Source organism: Euleptes europaea, chromosome 11 (assembly GCF_029931775.1).
Source record: "Euleptes europaea isolate rEulEur1 chromosome 11, rEulEur1.hap1, whole genome shotgun sequence".
Taxonomy (NCBI): Eukaryota; Metazoa; Chordata; class Lepidosauria; order Squamata; family Sphaerodactylidae; genus Euleptes; species Euleptes europaea.
In genome coordinates this window covers 1,473,318-1,500,852 of record NC_079322.1, presented here as the reverse complement: position 1 = coordinate 1,500,852, position 27,535 = coordinate 1,473,318, and the positions used below count along the sequence as shown (strand labels likewise).

Below are 27,535 nucleotides of genomic sequence, written 5' to 3'. Positions count from 1 at the left end.
ATTCTGCTTACCGATAATTGATTTAATCGAGTCATCATTCATGCAGCTAAGAACCAAAGAGATTTTTGAGATGTAAGCTTTTGACAGTCAATGCTTCTCTGTCAGAAGAGTTTATTGACTCGCAAAAGCTTTTGCACCCTGAAAATCTTGTTCCAAAGTGTTACTAAACTCAAATCTAGCTTTCTACGTCAGACCAACACAGCTACCTCTGAAACTGTCGTTCATGCAGTCACATAAAGGGCTTCCCAGAAGGTTTCTGAAGTTGTGAAGTTGGGGACACTGCCACCGCCCCCTCGAAGGACCCAGGCATGATTGTACAAGCACATGAACACACATGAAGCAGCCTTATACTGAATGAGACCGTTGTTCACTCAAGGTCAGCATTGCCTACTCTGACTGGCAGTTAAACTCCAGGATCTCTGGCAGAGGTCTTTCACATCACCCAGTTCCTGGTCCTGTTAACTGGAAATGCCTGGGATTGAACCTGGGAACTTGTGCATGCAAGGCAGATGCTCTACAACTGAGCCACAGCCCCTTCCCAAACTCAGAGGACTACCTATTAGGCTCCTTGTATACAGTGATCTCCTCTCTGTTGTCTTGCTTAATCTAGACTCCCTTTTAGTTGGGATGCAGACTTAGCTCTTAATCAAAAGCCCTGAACCTTCCAGCCTCCAGTGTGACGTTTTATAGCCAGCTTTGACCAAAAAAGCAAAAATTTCATTCCATCTGTATGTACATCAATGCTTCAAGCAATCATTTAACCCTCAATATTAGCATCTATTCTATTTCACATGCAGCTGTAAATAATATTTACTTCAGCATGATTGGAGACTGTTCATATGATGTCACAATTACATACCAAGACCTTACACACTGATGCATTGTTTTCTCTCGTTTAATACAAAACCCTTAAACAAAATACCAGGAATCTTGCTGAGAACTGCAACAGAGCAGTATGGCCTACAGTACACACATGAATCTGCCTTATCCTGAATCAGAACTTTGGTCCATTCTGGTCAGTATTGTCTACTCAGACTGGCAGCAGCTCCCCGGGGCCTCAGACAGAGGTCTTTCACATCACCTAATACCTGATCCCTTTAACTGGAGTTGCCAGGGATTGAATCTGGGGCCTTCTGCACACTGAGTTGATGCTCTACCATTGAGCCACAGCCTACTCCATTGGCCCACACATGAGATAACACAGAAAACCTCCTGTTTTGTGGGGGCCCAGGGCAAATTGACCCAGTTTCCCTCCTCTCTGGGTAGCTCTTGTCTCACATCTCACCCTTGTATTCCACCATGTTTTTTTTTTTTTTTTTTTTTTTTAACAAAGAGTTCTGATAGAGGAACAATGCCATCATGGCATAGTGGTTAAGAACGGTGGACTCTAACCTGGAGAACTTCAAGGCTGAGTGGTAATTTGAACCCGGGTCTCCCAGGTACGAGTCCAGCATTTACACTACCACACCACACAGAATCTCAACATCCTCACTTCCACATGGGACCATAAATTTAGGGTTGTCACTGGGGTTGTCAGCCTCCCGGTGGGGGCTGGCAATCTCCCAAAATTGCAACTGATATCCAGGCTACATAAATCACTTATTTTTTTTTTACTTCTTAAATTTAAAATATTTATTCCACTTCTCCTGGAGAAAACGGCTGCTTTGGGAGGTGGACTGCATGGCACTATACGCTACTAAAGTCCCTCCCCTCCCTAAACCCCACTCTCCTAGGCTCCACCCTCAAATCTCCAGGTATTTCCAAAATCAGAGTTGGCAACCCAAGTTTCCTCCCAATTTTGCCTAAAATGGAAGTGCGAAGTAAAACTGAGAGGCCTTCGCCTTGGCAAATCCGTGAGAGGGTTTGAGGGAAACTGACGGCCGATTCCCCTGTTCCAAAATCCTTGTTGCTGCCAAGTGTGTTTCAGTCACACAAGGCTGTCAACCTCCAAGCAAGGCCAAGAATTCTCCTGGAATTACAGCTGATCTCCAGACCACAGAGCTCAATTCCCCTGGAGGAAATGGCTGTAGGAAATTAGACGTTCTTAAGGTGGGTGGCGGATTAAAGTTTAGCAAGGGTGGCCAGCTAGGTAATGTGGCACAGTTAAAGTTTCTGATGGTTTTCGTGCCTGCCGCCATAAAGCATGTTCAGCTGTTGAATACTTTTGGGTGAGGGATGAGAGCATTAGTCAGGGAACCCTGGCCAGCAGCAGCTAGAACATTTTCTGCACCACAGATTCTGAGCAGGCGCCATCTCTCTGAAGTTGCCTTATAATGAATTGTCCATTGTAATCAGTATTGTCTACTCAGTCTGGCTGTGGCCCTCCAGGGTCTCCGGTGGAGGTCTTTCAAAATACCTACCACCTGATCCTTTTAACCGGAGAAGCGAGGGATTGAACCTGGGACCTCAGATGCTCTACAGCTGAGCCGCAATCCAGCATCCCAAACGTACATGCATAAAGTTGCCTTATAGTGAACCAGACCATCGGTTCATCAAGGTCAGTCTTCTCTAGTCAGTCTGGCAACAGCTCTCCAGGGTCTCAGGCAGGGGTCTTTCACATCACCTACTGCCTGATCCTATTAACTGGAGATGCCGGGGATTGAACCTGGGACCTTCTGCATGCAAAGCAGAGGCTCTTCCACAGAGGCTCCTCTCACTAAGAACCCAGAACTTCAGCAGAAATGCCCTTAAAGATTCACAACTATTTACTCTTACCGGTACCTTCGGGGGGTGGGGGGGGAGGCGTGGGGAGGAATGAATTGGCAGTATGTCCCAGAGAACTAGAAATTACTAGTCCCAACAGCCATAGTGGTTTCCTTTCCAGCACCCCACTGCAGCCCACCTCCCTCTGCCTGCCTGGTATGATGTGCCTTAGGTTTGCGGGGGGGGGGGGCGGGGTTGCACCACTGAACAACACGTTGCACTAAATCGGTGCCTACACTGCATGCTGAGGAAGTGGAAGCTCTCGCCAATGGTTGTCAATGGGCATTTTACATTAAAGAACTCACCTTTTCTCTCTCTCTCCTCTTTTCTCTCAGAAAACCGCTGCTGATGGGAAGAGGCAAGAAATCATTGTGTTGGATTCCAAACGGAGCAACGCCATTAATATTGGACTGACAGTATTACCCCCTCCGAGGACAATTAAGACTGCCATTTTGAACTTTGATGAATATGCCTTAAATAAGGAAGGAATAGAGGTACAGAGAAAAACATGGCGGCTTGCTGAGCAGGTTATGATTTCCAGTTATTAGGGAACTGAAAATATGGCGACATGTGGAACTTCTAAAAGAAAACAAAAAAGGAAGCTTAACAGTGGCTATCAGTAGGTCTATCAGTGGCTACTAGTCATGGTGTCTAAAGGGAACTTCCATGTTCAGAGGCAGTAAACTTCTGAATCCCAGTGCCAGGAGGCAACATTGGGGGAAGGCCTTGGCTTCTATGTCCTGTTGTTGGACCGCCAGAGGAATTGGTCGGCCACTGTGTGAGACAGGATGCTGGACTAGATGGACCACTGGTCTGATCCAGCAGGGCTCTTCTCATGTTCTTAAGCTTTTATCCTCTTCAGAGCCACAACCTACCTGCAACATGAGAGCTACTTCCTGATTCTGGTAAACTTTTTGGACAAAGGAGGGAATTTGGATAGGTACAGCTTGCCTCAGCCCAGCCACAACAAGCTGCAATTCCCTCTTCTTCATAATTCTCCCCATCCATCTATTGAATCCCAGCCTGTCAGCTGAATACTAGCGGTCTAATTCATTACCCTTAAAAACCTTTTAGGATAGTAAACCACTGGGACAAAATTAGAAGACAAATATAAAATGTGCTCTGAATATTTATGTTAGCAAATATAAGTATTCCTGTTATTATTCTTATAAAAACAGGTGTGGGTGTCCAGCAATGGAATGTATTATTCTTTTTTATTATTTATTTAAAGCATTTATTAGCTGCCTTTCGTCCTTACAGAGCTCAAGACAGCTTAACGACACGGAATAAAATACATGAAAAATAGAAAAACCAAAATTTAAAATCACAACTCAGGACTGCTAGTAAATTTAACCAAATGCAGTCCTAAATAAAACCATCTTCAGCTGCCTTCTAAAGATCGAAAGTGAGGGGGCTTGTCCCATAATTGTGGGGCTGCCACTGAAAAGGCCCTTTCTCGTGTACCCACCAAACAAGCTTCTTTGGTTGGTGGGATAGTGAGGAAGGCCTCTCCCTGTGATCTTAAATCTACATTCCTAGCAGGATTAAAAAGCAGGGGAAGATGCTTGCGATTTACTTTTGTTGTTATACATGCTAAATTTCTTCCAGATTAAGCTTGTGTGTGTGTAGGGAGGCCAGTTTCTGCCTTCTGGGTCACGTTACATGCTAGCATGATGAAGAAATAGGATCCATGGCAAAGCGAGGCAGCTAGGAGTGGGCTCAGTTCTCAAGAGCCCCTGTTGAGTCCTGAAAAGGTTAAAGTTAGAGAGAGTGTTGGGAGGAGGGAGGGAGGGAGGCCATTGCGTTGGAGCTCAATCCCCTTTCTCTGTGTTGGAGCTTCAGTTCCCCTTCTCTGAGCTTCTTTTCAGAGTTGTAATAAAACTGAAAGGAAAACTGAGATTAGAATTTATTTCCAGATATACTGTCCGTAAATACATTATGTCGTTCCCTGTGTGTTTGTGTAAAGTGCCGTTAAGTCGCAGCTGACTTATGGTGACCCCTTTTGGGGGGGTTTCATGGCAAGAGACTAACAGAGGTGGTTTGCCAGTGCCTTCCTCTGCACAGCAACCCTGGTATTCCTTAGTGGTCTCCCATCCAAATACTAACCAGGGCTGATGTCGTTCCCTAGCTAAAGAAAAATGCCCCCACTTTTTTGCCATGTCCCGTTGGTCCCTACTAAGCTCCCTGAGCCTTTGCTGAGTGAGCCCTCCTATCCATCCATGCATCTCAAGTACCTTGGACCAGGTAATTATAGCCTGTGGTTACCTGTTCAGGGCACTGGATAGGGAAGTGGGTTGGATTCAGTCTCTCCTGCTCTGCCATCCCCCTGGCCAGGTGATCACCACCATCTCTGCAATGGAGACCGTGCATGCGCACAGCCGTGAATGCTGCAAAGAGTTTCCCAGGTCTTGTTCACACGTTACTGTGACGAGTTCCTCAACCGATGACAAGCGCAAAGGTTTCCTCCAGCTCTTCACCCCTTGTGGATTGTGGCAGGTGTAGCTAGTAATGGAAAGACCAAAGTTTATAAACCCAAAAGCCCAAGACTGATGTGAATAATCTTTCACATATTCTATAGAATCCAAAGCAGCCATTTTCTCGAGGGGAACTGATCTCTGTAGTCTGGAGATCAGTTGTAATACCAGGAGATCTCCACGCCACACCTGGAAGTTGGCAACCTTATTCATGGCCCTTCTCTGTCCTTGTAGAAAATTCTCACCATGATTCCCACAGAAGAAGAGAAACAGAAAATTCAGGAGGCTCAGCTGGCCAATCCCGACGTCCCTCTGGGCAGCGCCGAACAGTTCCTGCTGACTCTTTCTTCCATCACCGAACTTTCCGCCCGACTTCAGCTGTGGGCATTTAAAATGGATTACGAGCTTGTGGAAAAGGTAATCTCTTCCTGATGGTTGGGGGAATGGAAGCAGCCCCTCGGTTTCAGTTTCATGTGCTTAGGACGGGACCAAACTAAATGTGACGTCAGGAGATCTGTGAACAGATCTCCCACTACATTTTAAAGTGTGAATTAACATGTATGTGGGTGTGAAATGCCGTCAAGTCATAGCTGACTTCTGGTGACCCCAGCAAGGGGCTTTCAAGGCAAGTGTGAATCATAGGTGGTTTGCCATGGCCTTCCTCTGAAGAGTCTTCCTTGGAGGTCTCCCTTCCAAGTACCAATCTTGCTTAGCTTATGAGATCTGGCTGGGTATTATGAAAAATTTTTTTTACAGTAAGAGTTGTTTGACAGTTGAATCAGCTACCAAGGGAGGTGGTGAGCTCCCCCTCACTGGCAGTCTTTAAGCAGAGGCTGGACAAGCACTTGTCAGGGATGCTCTGGGCTGATCCTGCATTGAGCAGGGGGTTGGACTAGATGGCCTGTACGGTCCCTTCCTACTCTATGATTCTTGTGTATACACACACACACACATTATAGTCCACCTATCTCACTAAAACTCACGGTGGATTATACAGTGTAAATCAGTACAGTCAACAAGATGGGACATCCAGTAAACAGTACAATAGGGTTTGGATTGCGGAAATCTGAAACCAAGCAAGAATCTGAAGCAAAGAATAAGCATTCACGTGAGATTTTAAATGATGCAGAAATTACATAGTAGGATCATACATACAGCAACACACAGCACTTACTGTGTACTGTAATATGGTCCACAGTCCCTGTCCCTTTACCAAAATATCTTTCTGAACCACATCAATACAGTAGAGCCATAATTAGTGGTGGAAAGTGCCATCAAATGGCCACTGACTTATGGTGCCGGGGCTGCGCACCTTTTTTCCAGTATTTTTCGGGCTCGGGTTTAATAAACTCAGAATTTTTCAAAAAAATCTGGAAAAGCCAAATAGAATGGATTCGGCTTTTTTGAATAATTGAAAATTTGGGGGGGTTTAACAAGCAATCAAGTGCAAAAGATTTCAAGTTCTAATATTAAACTTGCCATCATGAGGCGTGCAACTAACAGGAGACTCACCCAGTGTGTGTGTGTGTGGGGTTGCCGATGATGCAGTGACATCATCAGTGCTTCAGTGATGTCACTTCCAGGATGACCAGAAGTGACATTGCATTGCCAGGGACATTTTCCCCTCCCCCATTTTCATCCCGCTGCCCACCTGAGCAGCGGTAGGCAGGGGAAGCCGGGAGCTAAGAGACGCACAGTCTAAGATCAGCTGTTCCAACATCCTTAGACATAAAAAGAAATAAATTTTGTTTGTGGTTAGTATGCCAGATAAAACAGGTAAAACAGAAACTGACCATACAAAGTAGATGTTTACAACCATGGCCAACAAAATTAGGAATCACCCAATTTTACATTTTCACAGATTAAGGAAGTACATTAAGGCGACGTAACTTCATTGCTACTGCACAGTATTTTGGGACTTGGGTGGTGATTGGTGGGCTGTCTCCCAGCAGAAACCTTTTGGTCCATCCACCCTCCTCACCAGAGCCCGTTTCCCTAATCAATAATATCCTTAGAAATAAAGAAATAGGAGACTCTATTGGGGGTCTCCCTCCACCATATCCCCAAATTTGTTTCCGAAGCACATTCAAAGCTCTGATTATACTGAAGATTGTCCTGAATCCTGGTGCTTTCACTATTAGCTCCCTAGCTTGGGTATAAACATTCAGTTTGGAAAGAAGTCAGCAACCCTCAGCCATCAGGAATAAAACATATACATGGCCATTAATCTTCCTCTCCCTTCCTTCCTTTAAACTTTGTAGCAGAGTTTGCTTTCTGAGATAAAACAGGAGCAGGTATTGCTTTGCTTTGGTCATAGTAGCCACTACAAAACCAGGATCTTGAAGGTGTGGTTGAAGGCCAGCTGCGGCAGCCGTTTTGTGGCTGGCTTCGCTTTCTGCAGCAGCTGTTTTGTGGCTGTGCTCACCAATCCTGTGTCAAACCTCCAAAGTGGTCACAGGCTCAAAAAGGTTGCGGACCCCTTGGCCTCTGGGTTGTATTTGTTACCCAGCTCCCCCAGAGGGATTCTGCTCTGTCTGGAAAGCAAGTTTCTGCACTTGGCTCACTGGCCCTGTTTGCCAAAGAGCCGGTGTCTGAGTGAGTGCTCTTCATGCAGGGATCCGCCAGTGTATCACCGGAGCTTCTTTCCCTTCCTCTTGCCTTGGAGCAGATCTCAGTTCCGTGGTGGAATGTGCCGTCAAGTCACAGCCAACAAGTCGCAGAGACCCTGTAGAGTTTCCAAGCCCTAGACGTCCTTGGTGGTCACCCATTCATAGAATCACGGAATGATAGAGTTGGAAGGGGCCATACTGGTCATCTAGTCCCACCCCCTGCTTAATGCAGGATCAGCTCCTAGAGCATCCCTGATAAGTGTTTGTCCAGCCACTGCTTAAAGATTGCCAGTGAGGGGGAGCTCACCACCTCCCTGGGCAGCCAATTCCACTGTTGAACAACTCTTGTTGTAAAAATATTTTTCCTAATATCCATCCAGTATGTTTCTGCCTGTAATTTAAACCAACTATTGTGAGTCCTCTCCTCTGATGCCCACAGGAACAGCTCCCTGCCCTCCTCTTAAGTGACAGCCCTTCAAATACTTCAAGAGAGCAATCCTGTCCCCCCTCTACCGCCTCTTCTCCAGACTGAATATTCCCAGTTCCCTCAGCCTTTCCTCGTAGGGCTTCTGGGTCTCAAGTACTAACCAAGGCTGACCCTGCTTAGCTTCCAAGATCTGACCACAGAGGTCTAGTCCTGGGCTATCCAAGGTCAGGGAAGAGCTCAGTGTTGGTTTCTCTTTTCCCTCCCTGCCTGCCAGTCACCTGTTTGGTGGTGGGAAGGAGATGGAGCAACAAAACAAGGGGAAGAGAAGCCTTAACCCTGTGAAACTAGAATAAGGTACCCAAAAGGTAAGAATCAGCATGAAACCACGGGCTAATATTAATACAAGTGATTTAATACAGACCCAAAAAATAAATATAAACAACTTGTATGCAGCCCTGTTCAAGCCTCTATGTATCTATGCCAAACATGCCAAATAAACATAAAAAAAATACAACAGTGCAACAATGTATCCAAACAATGTCACAGCTCAGACCGAACGCGTTTTGGCTGTGGAGCCTTCTTCAGCGGTCCAAATAATACAATTCTGAATACACCTCTGCCATTGTGAAAGTACATAAACGTATGAGAAAACTGCAGTCCTCAGACTGAGTAAAATGACGTTTATAAAGTGTAAAGTCTAAAATTTGTTTATATTTATTCCATAGCCAGAGTTGCCTTTATAGTCTTAGGCTCCTATAGAAGTATACCTTTCACAGTCTCTCTGTCATCGAGATGGGATGAATTTAGGCAACTCTAGTAAAGGCTGTGGCATGGAGCTGAATTGTGCTGCTTCTTTTTTTTTTTTAATTCACAGAAGTATCTTATAAAGTGCAGAACAGAGGGGAAATCAGGCTAAATAAATCTTACCAGAATTATAATTTCCAGGAGCCTTCATCTTGTTCGAAATTGTGCATCTTGGTCAAATTAAGAGCAATTGAACTGGGATGTCTTGGAGTTTGTAGGTTTACTGTTCAGGAAGAGGTGGCTGTGCCTTTAAGAGTGTTCAGAACCCGGAAGGGGAAAGGTGTTCAGTGCCAGTCATTTCACATTCAAGTGCAACCATAAGGAGAGTTACTCCGGTCTAAGCCCACTGAAATGAATGGGCTTAGACTGGAGTAACTTTCCTTACGATTGCACAGATTGGGAAACGTTTGTGGTAAAAAAAATCATTGAATGGATATTGAACCAAGCGAAAACCTTGGCACAACTGGCATATGGGACCTCACTCGGGCCATCTCCATCTACCTTTGTCCCATTGGAGCAGGTCCAATCTAAATTTTTGAGAGCAGCCCTTCATCTACCTCGCTGCACATCAAATGCTACTGCTCGACTGGTGAGGGTGGAGGCAAGGGTTTGTACTGCTTCCAAACTCTATGGCTCAAGCTACATTTTAACTCAAAAGGTCTACTATCTCTGCTTCTACAGGCTACGTTTCAGTCATTATGGTTAAAGATGGCCCTTAACAAAATGGCCGGCCTGGGCCTCTCCCCATCTTCTTTGTTAGCTGTGGGTATAAATTGGGCATCAAGTCACTTGAAGCAAAGGGTGGAAGATGTTGAGCGCCAGACAGATCTTGGGAAATCTCCACTCCTTTTGGCCCCTGAAAAATCTAGATACTTAGTCTCCCCTGCAGCTTACTTTTTCCATCTTGAGCTTATCAATTATAGGAAGGTTTTTACCCTTACCAGATGTCGGGCGCTTCAATCGGCTGTACTAGAAGGAAAATACAAGAAGACCCCTAGATCAGAAAGGCTCTGCCCATGTGGGACAGGGGACATCAAAACCATTGAACCTGTACTGATTAGTTGCCCATTCTATCGTGAAGTCCACTCTGAGCTTATTTCCCCCTGGCTTGGCCAATCCCCTGAAGGGTCGGCCAAGTTTTTGACAGAGAAGCTCCTGTCGGGAGAAATTCCACAGCTTTCATTTCAAACTGCCAAGTTCTGCGCTGCTGCTATTAAAATACGCATGAGCCTGGTCAGAGAAAGACTGTTAAAATACTCCGCAACTCTAGAATTTTAAGGCAGTAATTTTAACTGTGGATTGCTTTTATTGATTTGCATTTTTATTCATGTAACCAATTCGTGATACTACAGTACAGCACTGCTACTGAGTTTGGATAATCTGATGTACTGATATCTGATTGGTCAATCGACCGTATTAATAAAATTCTGGATTCTGAATGGATATTGAGGCCGCTGCTCACCATTTGCTTGCTTTTCCATTGATGGCAGGAGGTGGCAGAACCACTTTTGGACTTGAAGGAAGGAATGGACCAGCTAGAGAACAATAAGACTTTGGGATTTATCTTGTCTACTCTGCTAGCTATTGGAAATTTCCTCAATGGAACCAATGTAAGCTTTTCCTCCACTGTTATTTGATTATCATGTTTCCATTTTGTAGTTATGACGGGACGAGTCAATGCTCATGCACACGTTCAAGTTGGTATGTAGTCCTGGCTGGTTTGGAGGGTGAAGGCAATCCCAAATTGGCCCATTCCAATGCAATAGTAAACTGTGGTTTGTGTTAATTTCAGTAATTGAATCAAAATGTGGAAAGAAGAAGAAGAGTTGGTTTTTATATTCTAACTTTCACTGCCTTTTAAGAAGAATCAAACCGGTTTACAATCTCCTTCCCTTCCTCCCCCACAACAGTCACCCTTTAAAGTAGGTGGGGCTGAGGGAGTTCAGAGAGAGCTGTGACTAGCTCAAGGTCACTGAGATGGTTTCATGGGTAGGAGTGGGGAAACCAACCTGGTTCTCCAGATCAGAGTCCGCCGTTCATGTGGAGGAGCGGGGAATCAAACCTGGTTCTCCAGTCCACCACTCTTAACCACTATACCGTGCTGGTTTCTCAGGGCTTATGTGAGCACCCAGCTCATTCCTGGGCAGTCCGTGGGTGTTCCATCCAAATGCAGCTCTAGGGACGGGAGAGAGCAGTGTTCGTTGCTGCCGACAGTGCTGACCCCAAATGCAAAAGTGTTATCTTTTCCCACATAGGAGTTACTCACATGAATGAGAGAAAGTCTGATGGTGTCCTTGGTCATCCTGTGGTGCTGGGTGCTGAATCTCAACCGTGTGGATTCAGTGCAGGTTTTACCCCCGGCTGGTTCTCGGGCCAAGCCACCTGAGCAACCCCTTGGATCTGAAGGCCGCTCCCAGCCATCAGTGACGCATCAGGGACCAGTAGCACCCACTCTTGGGCTTGCATCACCAGCCAAACCCAAGACAGGCCCTGCAGCAGCACTGTGGTGGGGCTTCGTTTAGACTGGGCTGGCAGCCGTGTGGGCTTGTGAGGTTCCATTCAGCTTGCAATTGGACCCCCATTACTGTGCCTCTCATAATGGGAGCCCTCTAGAGCCACGTCCCTCTGCACATTCACGTCCCTCTGCACACAGCACCCTGTGCCCCCTTGCTTGGTCACAATGTGATGGAACACCGACAAGTGTCGATCCAGTAACTGATTGTGTTGATGTCTTACTCATCTTGCACACATTTGCACAAAGCGTTTTTACCTAGTTATCTATAAAGTGTTGATGGAAATTGCTGCCAAGTTTCAGCCGACTTATGGTGACCCCGTAGGGTTTTCAAGGCAAGAGACAAGGCAAGGTTGGCCATATTGCCTGCCTCTGTGTAGCGACCCTGGACTTCCTTGGTGGTCTCCCATCCAAGTACTCGCCAGGGCTGACTGTGTTTGCTTCCAAGATCTGATGAGATCGGGCCAGCCTGGGCCATCCAGGTTAGGGCTGTCCATAAGTATAGAGAGTATATGAGACATGAGGGAGGTATTTTTTTGTTTAAGTGTTTTTAAAAATGCCAACTTTCTCTGGGAAATGCATCTTAATCCATTCAGAATGCTACAGGCTTGAATTTTGTCACTTTCTGTACTTTGTTATTACCAATAAATGATTGTTTCAGGTAAATTACTCCTAACTTAAATGTAACTAAAAGACAGATAAATCTCCTGATTCTTCAGCAGTTTTAATAGTATGTACTCTCCCTTCTCCTCCTCACACATCTTGCATTGGAATTTTTCAAAAGAAAATTGGCACAGGGAAGGGGATGCTTCATGTTAACTCCCCCCCCCCCTTTCTTCCCTTTGTGCAGGCCAAAGCCTTTGAACTGAGCTACCTCGAGAAGGTTCCAGAAGTAAAGGACACGGTGCATAAGCAGTCTCTTCTACATCATGTCTGCACAATAGTGGTGGAGAAATTCCCAGACAGTACAGACCTTTATTCTGAGATTGGGGCCATTACTAGGTCAGCCAAGGTACGTCTCTGAGTGCAAGGAAATTTCCTTTTTCTGTGACAGACGAGATCTTTATCAGCCTCTGTGAGGAGAAAAAATGGTGTCAGTGAAGCTTTCAGGTTTTACTTTCCTGCCTATTTTCTTTGCTCTTTTTTAGAAGCACAGCAATGCTTAGAAATATGGCTTTGTTTATATCATTCCCTTGGAGTTTTTAGAAACTTTCTTTCTGGCACTTTCCCCCACCCCTTCATTTTTCTGTCAAATGGTTTTCTCATCAAGATCTGTTAACAGGCAGACTGTTCCTGGAGACCAAAGCCAATGCGCTCTTATATTGTGCCTTAATAAAGTTATAAAGCAATTAATAGGACAAATAGTTCTGTGAGAGATGCCCCTTCAGCCAGGAGTTGGAATCAGGTCTCCTCCCAACGGTGGACACCAAGGCAAGAAGGGGCAGAAAAGCAGGAAGTTGTGGGAAGGTCCCTCAAGTTGTGGCTGATTTACGGCAACCCTGTAGGCTTTTGGAGGCAAGAGATGATCAGAGGTGGTTTGGCCATGGCCGGCCTCTGCATAGTGAACCTGGACTTCCTTGGTGGTCTCCCTTCCGAGTACTAACTGGGGCCGACCCTGCTAAGCTTCTGGTATCTGATGAGATTGGGCAAGCCTTGGCCTGTCAGGTCAGGGCACAGTGTGTAGAGAGGGGCTTTTAACAAAGTGAGAGGGAAAGCTGTGGATAGGGACAGAGGCCCTTACCAGCATGACCACAGGACAACACTCCTGAGATGGGAGAGGAGAGACGATGCCAAGGAGACCAGCGGGGTTGCTAGCAAGGCATGTCTAAGTTAACAGAGTTCAGAGAAAGATCTCTTGTATTATATTGCTTTGATTGTATATATTCTATATATTTTTTATCAAAAGACAAACCTCAGGTTTACAATTAAATGTGTGAAGAAAATTAATGGGGTGCTTACAAAGGAGGAGCTTAAGTCTGTAGCTGCTTTTGTAATACACAGACTTTTATGCCATCCCCACTGGAAAATTCTCTTGCTCATCACCCGCTGGAACAAGTAGGAATGGGACCCGCGGAATCCAAGAGAGGTTCAAAAGTGTTGTGAGTGTATTCAGTGTTGTAGAGACAGTTTCAAGACTTCATCCATTTTGTGAAAATTATTCTTTACACACTTTGTTGTCACGTGTGGATTACTGAAGCCAGGCATGCCTTTATAGGGTGGCAGTACTGTCGGTCTCTTGTGCTTTTTCATTGCTGTTATAGCCGCCGGGCAACACTGCAGAGGAAAACTTGACATCTATAACTCCTTGAGTTGTGGTCTTCTGTTTGCAGCTCCCACATTTTCCACCCTCTCAGTTTTCAGATAGTGATGCTTCCTTTCTCACAAAATTGTATATTTTCATAAATACCGTAAACCTAAATGTTTAAAAATCATCATCTTGCACCTGTTCTTCTACTGATGCCTCAGCTTTGACTGTTTCTGAACTTGCCTTGACTAGACGGCTGTTCCAGGATAGGCTCCCTCCTGAGACCCTCTGTAGGCAAATGTGTTCCACAAATATACTTGAGTTAATTGCAATGGTGCCCATATCTATGTACATGTTTCCTTTTGGCACAAATGATTCCATACAACCTGAGGGGAAACGGATCTTGCGAGCATTCATTTCTGCCCACGTGGGAGTGATAACTTTATGTAGCCATCCCAAATCACTTGCCCAGCGAGGTTTCTCCTCTCCCTAATTCATTCTTTCTGTGTATCATCCCTCCATCGAGCCAGTTATTATGGCCTGTCCCACCTGAAGCCTTGTGCTCCGGTGCCCTTTGCCATTTAAAAGCTCCGTTCAGAGACTTTGCCTTCCCCTCTTGCCTCTCTAGCTGCCAAGGGGTCCAACAGACACGGTTGAACACTCTAGGGGAGTTAACCATGACCCTCTCCCCTTTCTTCTGTTGATAACCCATGAACTGTACAAGGTCTAACACGGGTTACAGAGATCAGATTAGCCACATTGAGAAGGCAAAGAAATTTAATAAGAAAATGAAAAGTGCACACGCCATATGTAAACACAGCAAACTGAACAAGGATAAACACAAATGTGAATAAATCACGGTAGTAACTGTGCATATCCCTACAGATGGTAATTAGAGATAGGCGATATAATTGCTGAAACTGCAAGCAATTAGAAATCATCCATTACCGTGATTTCACTATGTAGTGGGTTATCCCCTGGTGAGTTCAGGACCTTGTGCTCATAACTACTTGGAGTTAAGATGGAGTCTAGGTGTATGAATGGATAGGAGCCAAAAAAAAAAATGTAGAGAGGGGTTTTATTATCTCTCCCTTGGTCCCCATCCCAGCAGACCCTCTATCTTTTCCTGTTTCCATTTGTGTCTACTTTGTCCCTTATCTTCCTGAAGCTCTGTCGCTTAGGTGTAACTATGAATTTAGGGAGGACACTGGCTGCCTATTGTCCTCCTCCTGTCTAGGGTCAGCTACATTCCTATAGCACTAAATGGCTTTGTGCTTGAGAGGCAGTCAGCCTCATTCCTTCTTCTCTTCCCCCGCCCCCCATCCTGGCTTGTAAGACTTTTCACCACAAAATCTACATACTTTTCAGAACATTTTGCTTCAGTTTTACAGAGAGTATTAGCTTTCCTTCCTTAGGACGTTTGCTTGGGCTGGTGTTAGAGGGGAGGAATCTAACACCTCCAGCTATTACAATAGGGATGAAAACAGAGCCATCTCTGAAAAGGAATGTGTCTCCTTGCCTGTGTATGTGAATCAAATGAGTTCCCATTGTTGTGATTGTGTTATTAGTCATGTGACACTGCCTAATAATCAGATGACCAATTCAACCATTGGAGGGAAGGCCACTTTCTCAACCTTTTTTTTTTTTTTTTTTTTTTACCAATTTAAGTTCTGGCAGAAGGAGAGATGTAGGGGCAGAGATAGCAGAAGCCATGACAGTTTAATCAGTGGGCATTGTGTATACAGATGGCAATAAGGGATGGTCAGGACATCAGGGATGTGTTGTGTTCTTGGGTGAGTTGACTGAGAGGGCAGCCAAGAATGAGAAAGTCGTGGCTGAAGGTGAACAATAGGTATTTTGTAAGGGTCGTTGGTAAGGAGTGAAAGTTGGATATCCAGCATTTGTATTGAGGCTGAGGTCGTATGCTTGGGCTTGCCGGTGGTGGGGGCATGACCAAAGCTTCAGAATTAAAGCGAAAGAGAGAAGTTCCTCTTCCAGGTCTATCTCAGTCTGTCCCATAATGGTCATACTTTCTCTCTAAGTTGGTTTAGTATGAACTCTGTTCATTCCTACAGTGCCTGGGGCCTTTTCTTGTAGAATTGTTCTGCAAGTTCAACTCAGAAAAGGATTATTGTAGCAATCTCTCCTCCCTCTTACTCCTGGCTGCCACAAATCAATGATTTTTGAAGCTGGAAACCATCCAGGCTGCTTAATAGTGCAGACTCCGAATATGAGAAATCTTATTTAAGGAAAATTGGCATAAATAAAGTATGAATATTTCATTGAGAGTTACATTACAGCTTGGACTCCATATGACCCATATATATCTTGCAAAAACTTTAAGGAAGTTAAACAACAGAGGCTAAAAAGTTTCCCCTGTGTAGTGTTTTTCCCTGCTGTGTGAACTTAATGAGGGTAAGAATTGAGTATATTCTTTCTGAGAGTAAGAAATGAATATATATATATATTCATATAAATGAATATATATATCTCAGTAGCTGGCATTCGAACCTAGGATTAAATTGTTTGCATCTTCTTTCCAAATAACCAAATTTTGACTGGTTTTTAACATTTTGTTGTTCTGAGTTTAAGCAATATACACATAACTACTGGTTCTGTGATCTGTTGGCATCTGATTATGTGCTAGGTGATAGTAGCCATTTCTTCTGTTCAGGTTATAAAATATTACCCCCATTGCTAGGCTTTTGCCAGGGCCCCGTAGCTCCACCGCCGGGAGCTTTGCAAGGCTGAGGCTGCTGTGCACGATGCGCACGTGCAGATGGCGCAGCGTGCGCACCTGCCGCAACACACATGCACACCCCATACAACGCGCCTACGTCACTTCCAGGTTTACCCGAAAGCAGCACAGATGCTCTAGCGATCTTGGCCAAAACTCTATGGTTAGTCATGGTTTCCATGGAGTTTTAGCCGAGGTTGCCAGAGCATCCTCGTCTCTTCCAGGTAAACCTGACAGTGACTGTGCGCACGCATGCACGCATTGCCTGCCGGCCCTCAGCTGGTCGGCGGGCAGCCTGGTGGATGGGAGGGATTTTACCCGCCACCACCGGGCACTTGGCAACCCTACCCATTGCACACATCTTCTTTCTTATTCCCCAAGCAGTCTGCACCCACACCTATAATTCCCCTTTTTTCTGTTCCTCCCACAGATCTCCCAGCAGTGCCTTCTCTCTTACCCCCCCCCCCCACACACACACAGACATACATATACTGCATTTGTTCAAATGCAAGACTAGGTTTTTTCCCCAGTAATGCCATTAAAAAAATAAGGGGGTCATTTTGTGTTTGTATACAAGTTAGTTATGTCCAGTAAAAAAACAAAAACCAATGTTTGTGAGTGTAACTTCTTTTAGGGAGGTTGTCTTACATTCAGGGTCATCTTCCTTTCAAGTAAATACGGCACACACACACACACGCACACACACATTTCTTTCTTTTCACCAACCTGGATCTCTCTGCACCCAAACCTCCCCTTTTTCTGCTCTCTCCTGTACACATGTTCTCTCTAATAGTAACAGTTAAGCACCTTCAAGCCCCAACCAACTTATGGCCACCCCTGGTGGGGTTTTCAAGGCAAGAGATCTTCAGGGGGGGGGTTGTCATTGCCTACCCCTGCGTAGCAACCCTTGTCTTCTTGGGTTGTCTCCCCTCCAAGTACTAACCAGGGCCGACCCTGCTTAGCTTCCAAGTTCTGACAAGTTCGGGCTAGTCGGGAATATTCATCCACAAAACCACGATGCTGGGAGCCCCATTCAAGGTTTGGCCTTGAAAAGGAGGCTATCAGTATAATCCTAGGATTACTTTCTTGGGAGTAAGCCCTTTGATGGGGAGGTCACTCTTATGCTAAGTTATTAGTAGCTTATTTGGTGGAAGGAGTGATGGGATTGCCAGTTGTGCTGAAGGGGCTGAGCGGTAGTTTTAGTGTGACGCATGGTTTGGGAATGCTCAGAGCAAGCAATGGGAGCATCCAGTGAGCTTTCCTGAGATCCTACTCAAGCCTCCAAAGTGTCAGAGATAGGTGGACCTAACCTCAAATTGGAGGGCATGGCCATCAACCTCTGATCCGTAACTGGCTCATAACTAGGGTTGCCAGGTCAAAATATTCTGCATTTTGTAAAGCACAAATTGTATTAGTAAACAAAGGCTGCAATCCTACAAATGCTTTCCTGGAAGTAAGCTCCATTAAATAAAATGGAACTTCTGAGTAGAGCTGTTTGGGATTGCTTGTTAAATCATTCATACGAAAGACATTGATGACACACAGAACTGCCAGGCCCCCACTGACCATGGCAACATCACCAGCAACCTGGGACACTCTGGTATTTGGGCAAAAACTCTATGGTAAAAAAAGGCATCTACCATAGAGTTTTTGCCCAAATATCAGAGCATCCCATGTCGCCGGTGATGTGATGACGTCACTTCCAGTGCGTGCCAGAAATGACATCGCTGCGACACCGCCTAGGCCTTCCCCTGCTGCTGGTTGCCAGATAGACTTGGCAACATTAATGACACACAATGTGCTATCTTGTGCCTTGAACTGGGTTTCAGGGTGTAGAATCTGAACTTTTTGCGAGGTACATAATCCCTACTTTTGGTACATAATCCCAATTTGCAAGACCTGAGCAAGGATGTTAAAGATAGGGGATTTTGGAGGACATTGATTCATAGGGTCGCCATGAGACGGAAGCGACTTGACGGCACTTAACACACACACACACACAATCCCAACTCTAATTGTTGATTATGAGCGAAACTACACATTGTGCAAGAGAGCCAGGCTTAACCCTGTCTTCTCCTGCAACTTATTCACTGTCATAATTACCCTCCTTAAGGTATTTCTCTCCACACAAAGTAAAAGGAATTTATACATTCTTCCCCAAGGTTGGAAAAACAGCTCGCAGGAGTTTGATTCTGAGTAGAGAAACAGCAGGAAGAGTTGAGCAGTTGTTCCTCCAACGTCCACCCCCCCACCCGGGTAGGAGCATCTGAAGATGATGTTTCATTTAAAAAAGAAACCTCTAATTGACTCATCATTCATCTCAAGTTTGGTCCTTGAAGAAGAACATGCCAATGTGTCTCAACCCATTCATGGTGACCTCAGCCACGGGGCATTCTAGGCAAGAAACAAGCAGATGTGGTTACCATTGCCTTCTTTCACATAGCAACCCCAGATTTCCTTGGTGGTCTCCCATCCAAGTCCTGCCCATGGCCGACCCTGCTTCATTGCCAAGCTCTGACGAGCTTGAAGCTGCTAATATGGCCCTTAGCCTCCTCGAAAAAGTGCAACCCTGACAATTAGCTAGTGCTCGAAAGGCACCTATGCCAGTGGTTCGACCAGAGCAAATGCATTTGACCAGTGTGTCCTCATTTCCTAAATGAGTCAAGATTTTGAAAGGACTTCATATTTTCACATTATTTACCATTCCCTTTCAGGCCAAAGAATGAATTGTACTTTCAAATGTTAGGTAGGAAAAATCCCATCACTGAACTGGCAAGCGCAATCGGCTTTTTTAAAACGAACCTGCTAGTAATACTGCCAAAGGCCTCATCATTATTCCATGTGCTTTTGGGAAGCTGCAGTGTGGACTCTGAGTGATACGTATTTAAGGAAACACACTTAACTAGTGAAGTATTTGCTTCTTTATTGCACAACATGATCTTTGCTCCTTGAGTACCAAGAAAGATCTCGACAGCCTCTGCTTAGATTAAAAATTTCTTTTTCATGGAAAACAAAACTTTGACATTAAAGGAAGGGGGGGGGAAATTGCTGGAGTGATCCATCTCTGTAAGTGTTGTGTGCTTTTATCAGAGAAATGGGGTGATTTTGATTTTGTAATGCTCCCTTACCTTTTGATATGTTTAACCCTTGTTCCGATCTGACCAGTGTTCACATGTTTAAATAAATGGGGCCCATAGTAAGTTACCTCAACTTGCCTAGCACTAATATTCAATTTTAAACTCTTGGAGTTTCAGTCTAAATTTAACCACAATGTTGTTCACCTAGAACTTTACCCAGTAAAATCTTGTTATTTATCTCAGGGGAGCTAGACCACTCAAGCTTACTCTAACCAAGAGGGAGATTCTTCCCAGAAGTCAGAATGCCTGCCTTGGGAACACTGAGAACAAAAGAGAGCCAGTGTGGCATGGTGGTTAGAGTGTCAGACTAGGACCTGTGAGATCCAGGTTCGAATACCTACTCCGCCATGGAAGCTTGCTGGGTGACCTTGGACCAGTCACACCATGTCAGCCTAACCTACTTCGTAAGATTGTTGTAAGGATAAAATGGAGTGGAAAGGGAACAACGTCAGCTGCCTTGGCTCCCCATTGGGGAGAAAGGCAGAGTATAAGGGAGATAAATAAATGAATACAAGTTCATCATAAGACACGTTTCTGTTTCTGTAGATGGGATATACCCACTTGAAACTTTGGAGAAAGTGTGCATAAGGCGCTTCAGATGCACCTTCTAGGCCCTAGGGCTTAGCATAAAGGCCCCTTTAAAGCCTACTAGTACTGTGAGCAGATCCTTGTGCCTATTTGGTCTTTCATAGAATCATAAACCCCTTCTGGATGCACACCTTAACGTGGTGAGGGGGTTTGTGAGTGTCAGGGAAGCTGAGAGCAATACCGTAAGGGGTTTAGACTCTATCAAGAGACTAAACTCCTAGCAGAGTCACTCAAGACGGAATGGTCACAGCTGAGACACCAGACGAAGATGCATCCACCCCCTTAAGGGATCAATGGCCACATCCGCAGAAGAGAACAGGCAGTTCCAATGGGGATGGGGGTAGAGGAATCCCTGAAGGTTAGCTACTGGGCAGCAGCAGTAGTGGAAGGTGACACTGGCGGAAGATCTTTCGTAGACAACGGCAGTGCCACTACGGCTAACTCTGGTTAGTACTGCGCAGAAGAAGGCACTGGTAAACCACCTCTGACCAACCTTTACCTTGAAAACCCTATGATGAGACAAACCAAAATGAAAAAAGATATAGTGCTGGAAGATGGGACCCCCAGGTCGGATGGCACTCAATCTGCTACTGGGGTAGAGCAGAGGACAAGCACGAGTAGCACTGTTCTTAATGATGCGATTGGACTAAAGCCGAAAGGACGTTCAGTGGTTGACATGAATAGATGCAAAAGGAAAGTCCGAAGCTGTTCGACGCATAAAATAGGAACATGGAATGTGAGAAGCATGAATCAGGGTAAGCTTGAAATTGTTAAACAAGAAATGGAACGTATGGACATTTCAGTCCTGGGAATAAGTGAATTAAAGTGGACTGGATTAGGACATTTTCAATCAGAAAATTACAAAGTGTTTTATTCAGGGAATGACAAAAAGAGAAGAAACGGAGTTGCTTTAATAGTGAGGCAAGATGTAGCAAAGGCAGTCAGGAGCTATAATGCAAAGTCTGACCGAATAATATCAATCAGACTTCAGGGAAAGCCTATCGACATAAGCATCCTTCAAGTTTATGCCCCAACTACAGATGCTGATGAGGAAGAAATTGAAAGTTTTTATGCCAGTGTTCAGGAAGAAATTGATCACACACCTAAACAAGATATGCTGATAATCATAGGTGATTGGAACGCAAAAGTAGGAAACAAAGCAGAATCAAATGTTGTTGGCAGATTTGGGCTAGGAGCACGGAATGAAGCAGGAGAACGCCTCGTAGAATTCTGTGAAGACAACAATCTGTTCATTGCAAACACATGTTTCAGGCAACCAAATAGACGATTGTATACATGGACATCACCAGACGGCCAGTATAGAAATCAAATAGATTATATAATTGGAAGCAGAAGATGGAGAAGCTCTATTCTCTCGGCCAAAACAAGACCAGGAGCCGACTGCGGTACAGATCATGAATTGCTAATATCAAAAATAAAGATAAAGCTTAAGAAAAACACCAAAACATTCATAGCACCAAAATACAATCTAAGCAATATTCCGGAAGAGTTTAAAGACCATGTAAGGAACAGATTTGCATTACTAAGTTCAAGTGAATGTAAACCTGAAGAACTATGGGTGGAAACTAGAGATATTATCAAGGAAGAATGTGCAAAGACTATTCCTGTAGCCAAAAGAAAAGAAAAACCTCGATGGATGTCTGAGGAAACTCTTAAAATTGCCAGAGATAGACGAGAAGCAAAAGTAGAAGGTGACAGAAATAGAATCAAAAGTCTAAGTGCAACGTTCCAGCGACTAGCACGTAGAGACAAAGAGACCTATTATAATAGCCAGTGTAAAGAAATAGAAGAGAACAACAAAAAAGGAAGAACAAGAGATCTGTTCCACAAGATCCAAGAAATCAAAGGGAAATTTAAAGCACGGTTAGGCATGCTGAAAGATCAGCATGGAAATACATTAACTGAACAGGACAAAATAAAGAAAAGGTGGGAACAATACACTGAAGAACTATATAGAAGAGATGAAAGGATAAAAGATTCTTTCCAAGAAGAATCTTTTGAAGAAGAACCTACAGTTTTAGAAAGTGAAGTGAAAGCTGCATTGAGAGCAATCGGGAGAAACAAATCACCAGGAGCAGATGGGATATCAATAGAGCTATTCCAAGCCACAGAAACGGAGTCCATCAAAATCTTGACAAGAATATGCCAACAGATATGGAAAACAAAACAATGGCCCACAGACTGGAAACAATCCATTTACATTCCAATTCCCAAGAAAGGAGACATCAAAGATTGCAACAACTATCGGACCATTGCATTAATTTCTCATGCAAGTAAAGTGATGCTCAAAATCTTACAGCAAAGGCTGCTACCATATATGGAACGAGAAATGCCTGATGTTCAAGCTGGTTTCAGAAAAGGAAGAGGCACTAGAGATCATATTGCAAATATACGCTGGTTACTGGAGCGTACGAGAGAATTTCAGAAGAAAATCAGCTTGTGTTTCATAGATTACAGCAAAGCTTTTGACTGTGTGGATCATGAAAAGCTATGGCTGGTTTTAAAGGAAATGGGTGTGCCACAACATCTGATCGTTTTGATGCGCAACCTGTACTCTGGACAAGAGGCCTCAGTTAGAACAGAATATGGAGAAACGGAATGGTTTCCAATTGGCAAAGGTGTCAGACAAGGATGTATTTTATCTCCCTATCTCTTCAATCTATATGCAGAACATATAATTAGGAAAGCTGGATTAGATTTAGATGAAGGTGGAGTGAAAATTGGAGGGAGGAACATTAATAATTTGAGATATGCTGATGACACTACATTATTGGCAGAAAATAGTGAAGATTTGAAACAACTATTGCTGAAAGTTAAAAGAGAAAGTGCCAAAGCAGGACTACAGCTGAACATCAAGAAAACAAAAGTAATGACTACAGGAGAATTACACAACTTTAAGGTTGACAATGAGGAGATTGAAATTGTTCAAGACTTTCTATTCCTTGGCTCCACCATCAACCAAAAGGGAGACTGCAGCCAAGAAATTAGAAGGAGATTGAGACTGGGAAGGGCAGCCATGAAGGAGCTAGAAAATATTTTGAAGTGTAAGGATGTGACTCTGGCCACCAAGACTAGATTAATTCATTCCATCATATTCCCTATTACTATGTATGGGTGTGAAAGCTGGACAGTGAAGAAAGCTGATAGGAAGAAAATAGATTCCTTTGAAATGTGGTGTTGGAGGAGAGTGTTACGGATTCCGTGGACTGCCAAAAAAACAAATCAGTGGGTTATAGATCAAATCAAGCCTGAACTGACCCTAGAAGCTAAAATGACTAAACTGAGGCTGTCGTATTTTGGTCACGTCATGAGACGACAAGAGTCACTGGAAAAGACCGTCATGTTAGGAAAAGTAGAGGGCAGCAGGAAAAGAGGAAGACCCAACAAGAGATGGATTGACTCAATAAAGGAAGCCACAGCCTTCAATTTGCAAGATCTGAGCAAGGCTGTCAAAGATAGGACATTTTGGAGGACTTTCATTCATAGGGTCGCCATGAGTCGGAAGCGACTTGACGGCACTTAACACACACACAGAATCATAAAGTTGGAAGGGGCCATACAGCCCCCTGCTCAGTGCAGGATCAGCCTAGGGCATCCCTGACCAGTGTTTGTCCAGCCTTTGCTTAAAGACTGACAGTGAGGGGGAGCTCACCCACCTCCCTAGGGAGCCTATTCCACTGTCGACCAACTCTTACTGTAAAAAAAAAATCCTACTATCCAGCTGGTACTTTTCCACCTGCAATTTAAACCATTATTGCGAGTCTTCTCCTCTGCTGCCAACTGGAACAGCCCCCTGCCCTCCTCTAAGTGACAGCCTTTCAAATACTTAAAGAAAGCAATCATGTCCCCCCCTCAACCTCCTCTTCTCCAGACTAAATATTCCCGAGTACCTCATCCTTTCCTCACAGGGCTGGGTCTCCAGGCCCCTGATCATCCTCGTCGCTCTCCACCAGATGAGCTTCTCTGGTAGACAGGACAGTCAGGGGGACCTCTCCCCCTCAGTTCTGTCCACATCCTTTATGAAGTGAGGCCTCCAGAACTGCACACAGGACTCCAGGTGCAGCCTGACCAGTGTGGTGTACAGCAGGAATATGACATCTTGCGATTTGGATGTTGTGTCTCTGTTGATACACCCCAAGACCACATTAACCTTTTTTGCTGCTACTTCACACTGACTGCTCATATTCCCCTTACAGTCCACCCATACCTGTAGATGTTGTTCACATACAGTATTACCCAGAAGTCTGCCCCCCATCCAGTATGTGTGCTTCTCATTTTTGTTACCCGGATGTAGAACTTTGTGCTTGTTGAATTGCATCTTGTTCACATCCACCCACTTTTCCAGTGTGTTCAGATCTCGTTGAATTCTCTCTCTGTCTTCTGGTGTGTCTTCTGCTCCTCCCACTTTGGTGTCATCTGCAAATTTAACGAGTAGTCCCTCCAAACCCTCATCCAGATCATTTATAAAAATATTGAAAAGTACGGGGCCCGGAACTGAGCCCTGTGGCACCCCATGGGACACCTCTCTCTAATTCAGATGAAATGCCATTGACAACTACTCTTTGATTGTGCTTCTCCAACCAGTTCCTTATTCACCTAACTATCCTAGGCTCCAGTCCACAGTCCTCTAATTTACGCATCAAAACATCACAGGGAACCCTGTCAAAAGCTTTACTGAAATCCAGGTAAACAACACTGATAGTGTTCCCTTGATCCAGTGAGTTCATCACTGGATCAAAGAAGGAAACAAGCCTAGGAGTTGGCTCCTGGCAGAATGAAAGGTTGGATTGGGTACTGCTAACTTCTGCTGGGTTACTTGGAGGCTCTTTGTCCACTGTTGTTGGCAGGCAGCTTGCAGCCAGCCAAATAAGCTCAAGCATGTTTTCCATCGAGCCCCTGATGAGCTCCATGCAGGCTGTTTCTGGCTTCTTGAGATGCAGCTTTTCCGTCTGGTGTAACAGGCAAGATATATCCTTAGGTTGCACGGACAATTTATGAGCTGATATCAATAGCTTTTCTTGATTTTTTATTTTTTTTACATCGTTTCAGGTTGACTTTGAACAACTTCAGGACAATTTATGTCAGATGGAGAAGCGGTGCAAAGCATCCTGGGATCACCTGAAAGCAATAGCAAAGCATGAAATGAAACCAACTCTAAAGCAAAAAATGTCTGAGTTCCTTAAAGACTGCGCAGAACGAATAATAATCCTCAAGATTGTCCACAGGAGAATAATTAACAGGTACCAAAACTGGGTATACTAACGTGCTGTTAAAATGCCTTCCAAATTATAAGTTCTTCAAACTGTCTTGCTGATATGGATGATCATTTCTTCAGACCGTTTTGTTTTTGATTTCGGCTTTGACTTTAGTGGTTGAATTCCCCACCTTCTGTTCTTCAGTAGTCATCGTGAGGATAATTCTGGCCTGATTGCGTGAAAGTATTACTCTGGGTACACAGCAAAACTGTGTTCCAGATCCATATGAGCCCTGGGGGTTATCTTATTCTCATTCCCCCATTATCGAACACTGTGGATCAGACTACCAAACTGATGTAAACGGTACACATAAACACATGAAGCTGCCTTATCCCACCCTGGGAACTAGCTTGGTGTAGTGGTTAAGAGCGGTGGTTTGGAGCGGTGGACTCTAACCTGGAGAACCAGGTTTGATTCCTCACTCCTCCACATAAGTGGTGGATGCTAATCTGGTGAACTGGATTTGTTTCCCCACTCCTCCACACGAAGCCAGCTGGGTGACCTTGGGCTATTCACACAGTCTAAGCCCCACCTACTTCACAGGGTGACTGTTGTTGGGAGGGGAAGGGAAGGTGATTGTAAGTGGTTTGATTCTCCCTTAAGTGGTAGAGAAAGTCAGCATATAAAAACCAACCCTCCTCCTCCTCCTCCTCCTTCTTCTTCTTCTTCTTCTACTACTACTACTACTACTACTACTACTACTACTGATTGAGACCCTTGGTCCATCAAAGTCAGTCCTGTCTACTCCAGGGGTCCCCAGCCTGTGGACACCTTTGGAGTTTTGACACAGTGTCATGGATGGAGCCACCATATTGGGGACCCCTGGTCTAGTCAGACTGGCAGCGGCTCTCCAGGTAGGTGTTTCACCTACTGCCAGATCCTTTGACTGAAGATGCGAGGGATTGAAACTGGTATCTTCTACATACCAAGCAGATGCTCTGTCACTGAACCACAGGGAGTTGTGATGGTGATAAAAATACCATACACATGGTATTTTAAACATGTGACCCACATGATAGATGATACCTTCAAACTGTGGGGGCTAGAAGTCCAACCCAGCCAGCCAGACCAACTGGAAACACTTCCCCTCAGCCGTGCAAACCCAGAACTCTTCCTAACTGCCCATACCATGTCTGCCCATGAAAAAGGCCATCCTACCAACCGTGAATAGCCAAATGGAGCCTTTCTGTTCAGAGGCAAGATACCTCTGAAAATAGCAGGTGATAGAGAGAAACTACAGGGACATTTTTTGCAAATAGGCCACTGTATTTCAGTTCAAAGAAGAAGAGTTGGGTTTTATACCCAGCTTTTCTCGACTTTCAAGGAGTCTCAAAGCAGCTTACAATTGCCTCCCCTTCCCCTCCCCACAACTGGCACCCTGTGAGGTAGGTGGGGCTGAGAGAGTTCTGAGGGAATTGTGACTGGCCCAAGGTCAACCAGCAGGCCAGATGTGGAGGAGTGGGGAATCAAACTCTGTTCACCAGATTAGAGTCTGCTTCTCTTAACCACTACACCACGCTGGCTGTCTCTCATGGTTAGCCCTGCTGCCTCCGTTGCCCTCCCCCTTCCACATTTAATGATGGCAAAACAGCACAACTCCCTCCCTCCCTCCCACCACATCTCTTAGTGATTTAAAAGATTTCTAGCCTAAAGTAGAGAAAAGCTGGGTATAATTTCAGCGTCTCACTTTCCATCTCAAAACCCACTTCCCTCTCGAAATTTTACCTAGTTTTCCAATTTCTAGCCTAAAGTAAAGAAAAGTTAATATAAAACCCAACTCTTCTTCTTCTTCTTCTTCCTACTGAAATGCAGTGGCCTATTTGTAAGAAATGTCCCTGTATCATCTGCTATTTTCAGAGGTATTTCAGAGGACTGCAGGCTTGGTCACAGGATTCTGCTACCATTCTTTGAGAAGACTTTATCAACTTCACATTTCTTCATCAAGCCCAGTTTTTGTGCATTTTCAGATATCTTTATTCACTGGTGTTTTTCTCTATGCATTTAGGTCAGAAAAACAAGGCCT

The 27,535-nt window shown here is 44.7% G+C and overlaps 1 protein-coding gene across 1 annotated transcript in view; it reads left to right on the top strand.

Moving 5' to 3' along the window:
• The window catches only part of FHOD3 (formin homology 2 domain containing 3), a 437,196-nt gene that overhangs the window by 369,358 nt on the left and 40,303 nt on the right, over window positions 1-27,535 (top strand). The window contains exons 17-21 of the mRNA XM_056857839.1: window positions 3,039-3,197; window positions 5,412-5,594; window positions 10,508-10,627; window positions 12,380-12,541; window positions 25,307-25,497. Of these exons, the coding sequence (XP_056713817.1) occupies window positions 3,039-3,197; window positions 5,412-5,594; window positions 10,508-10,627; window positions 12,380-12,541; window positions 25,307-25,497 (815 nt within the window). The remainder of the gene's footprint in view (window positions 1-3,038; window positions 3,198-5,411; window positions 5,595-10,507; window positions 10,628-12,379; window positions 12,542-25,306; window positions 25,498-27,535) is intronic.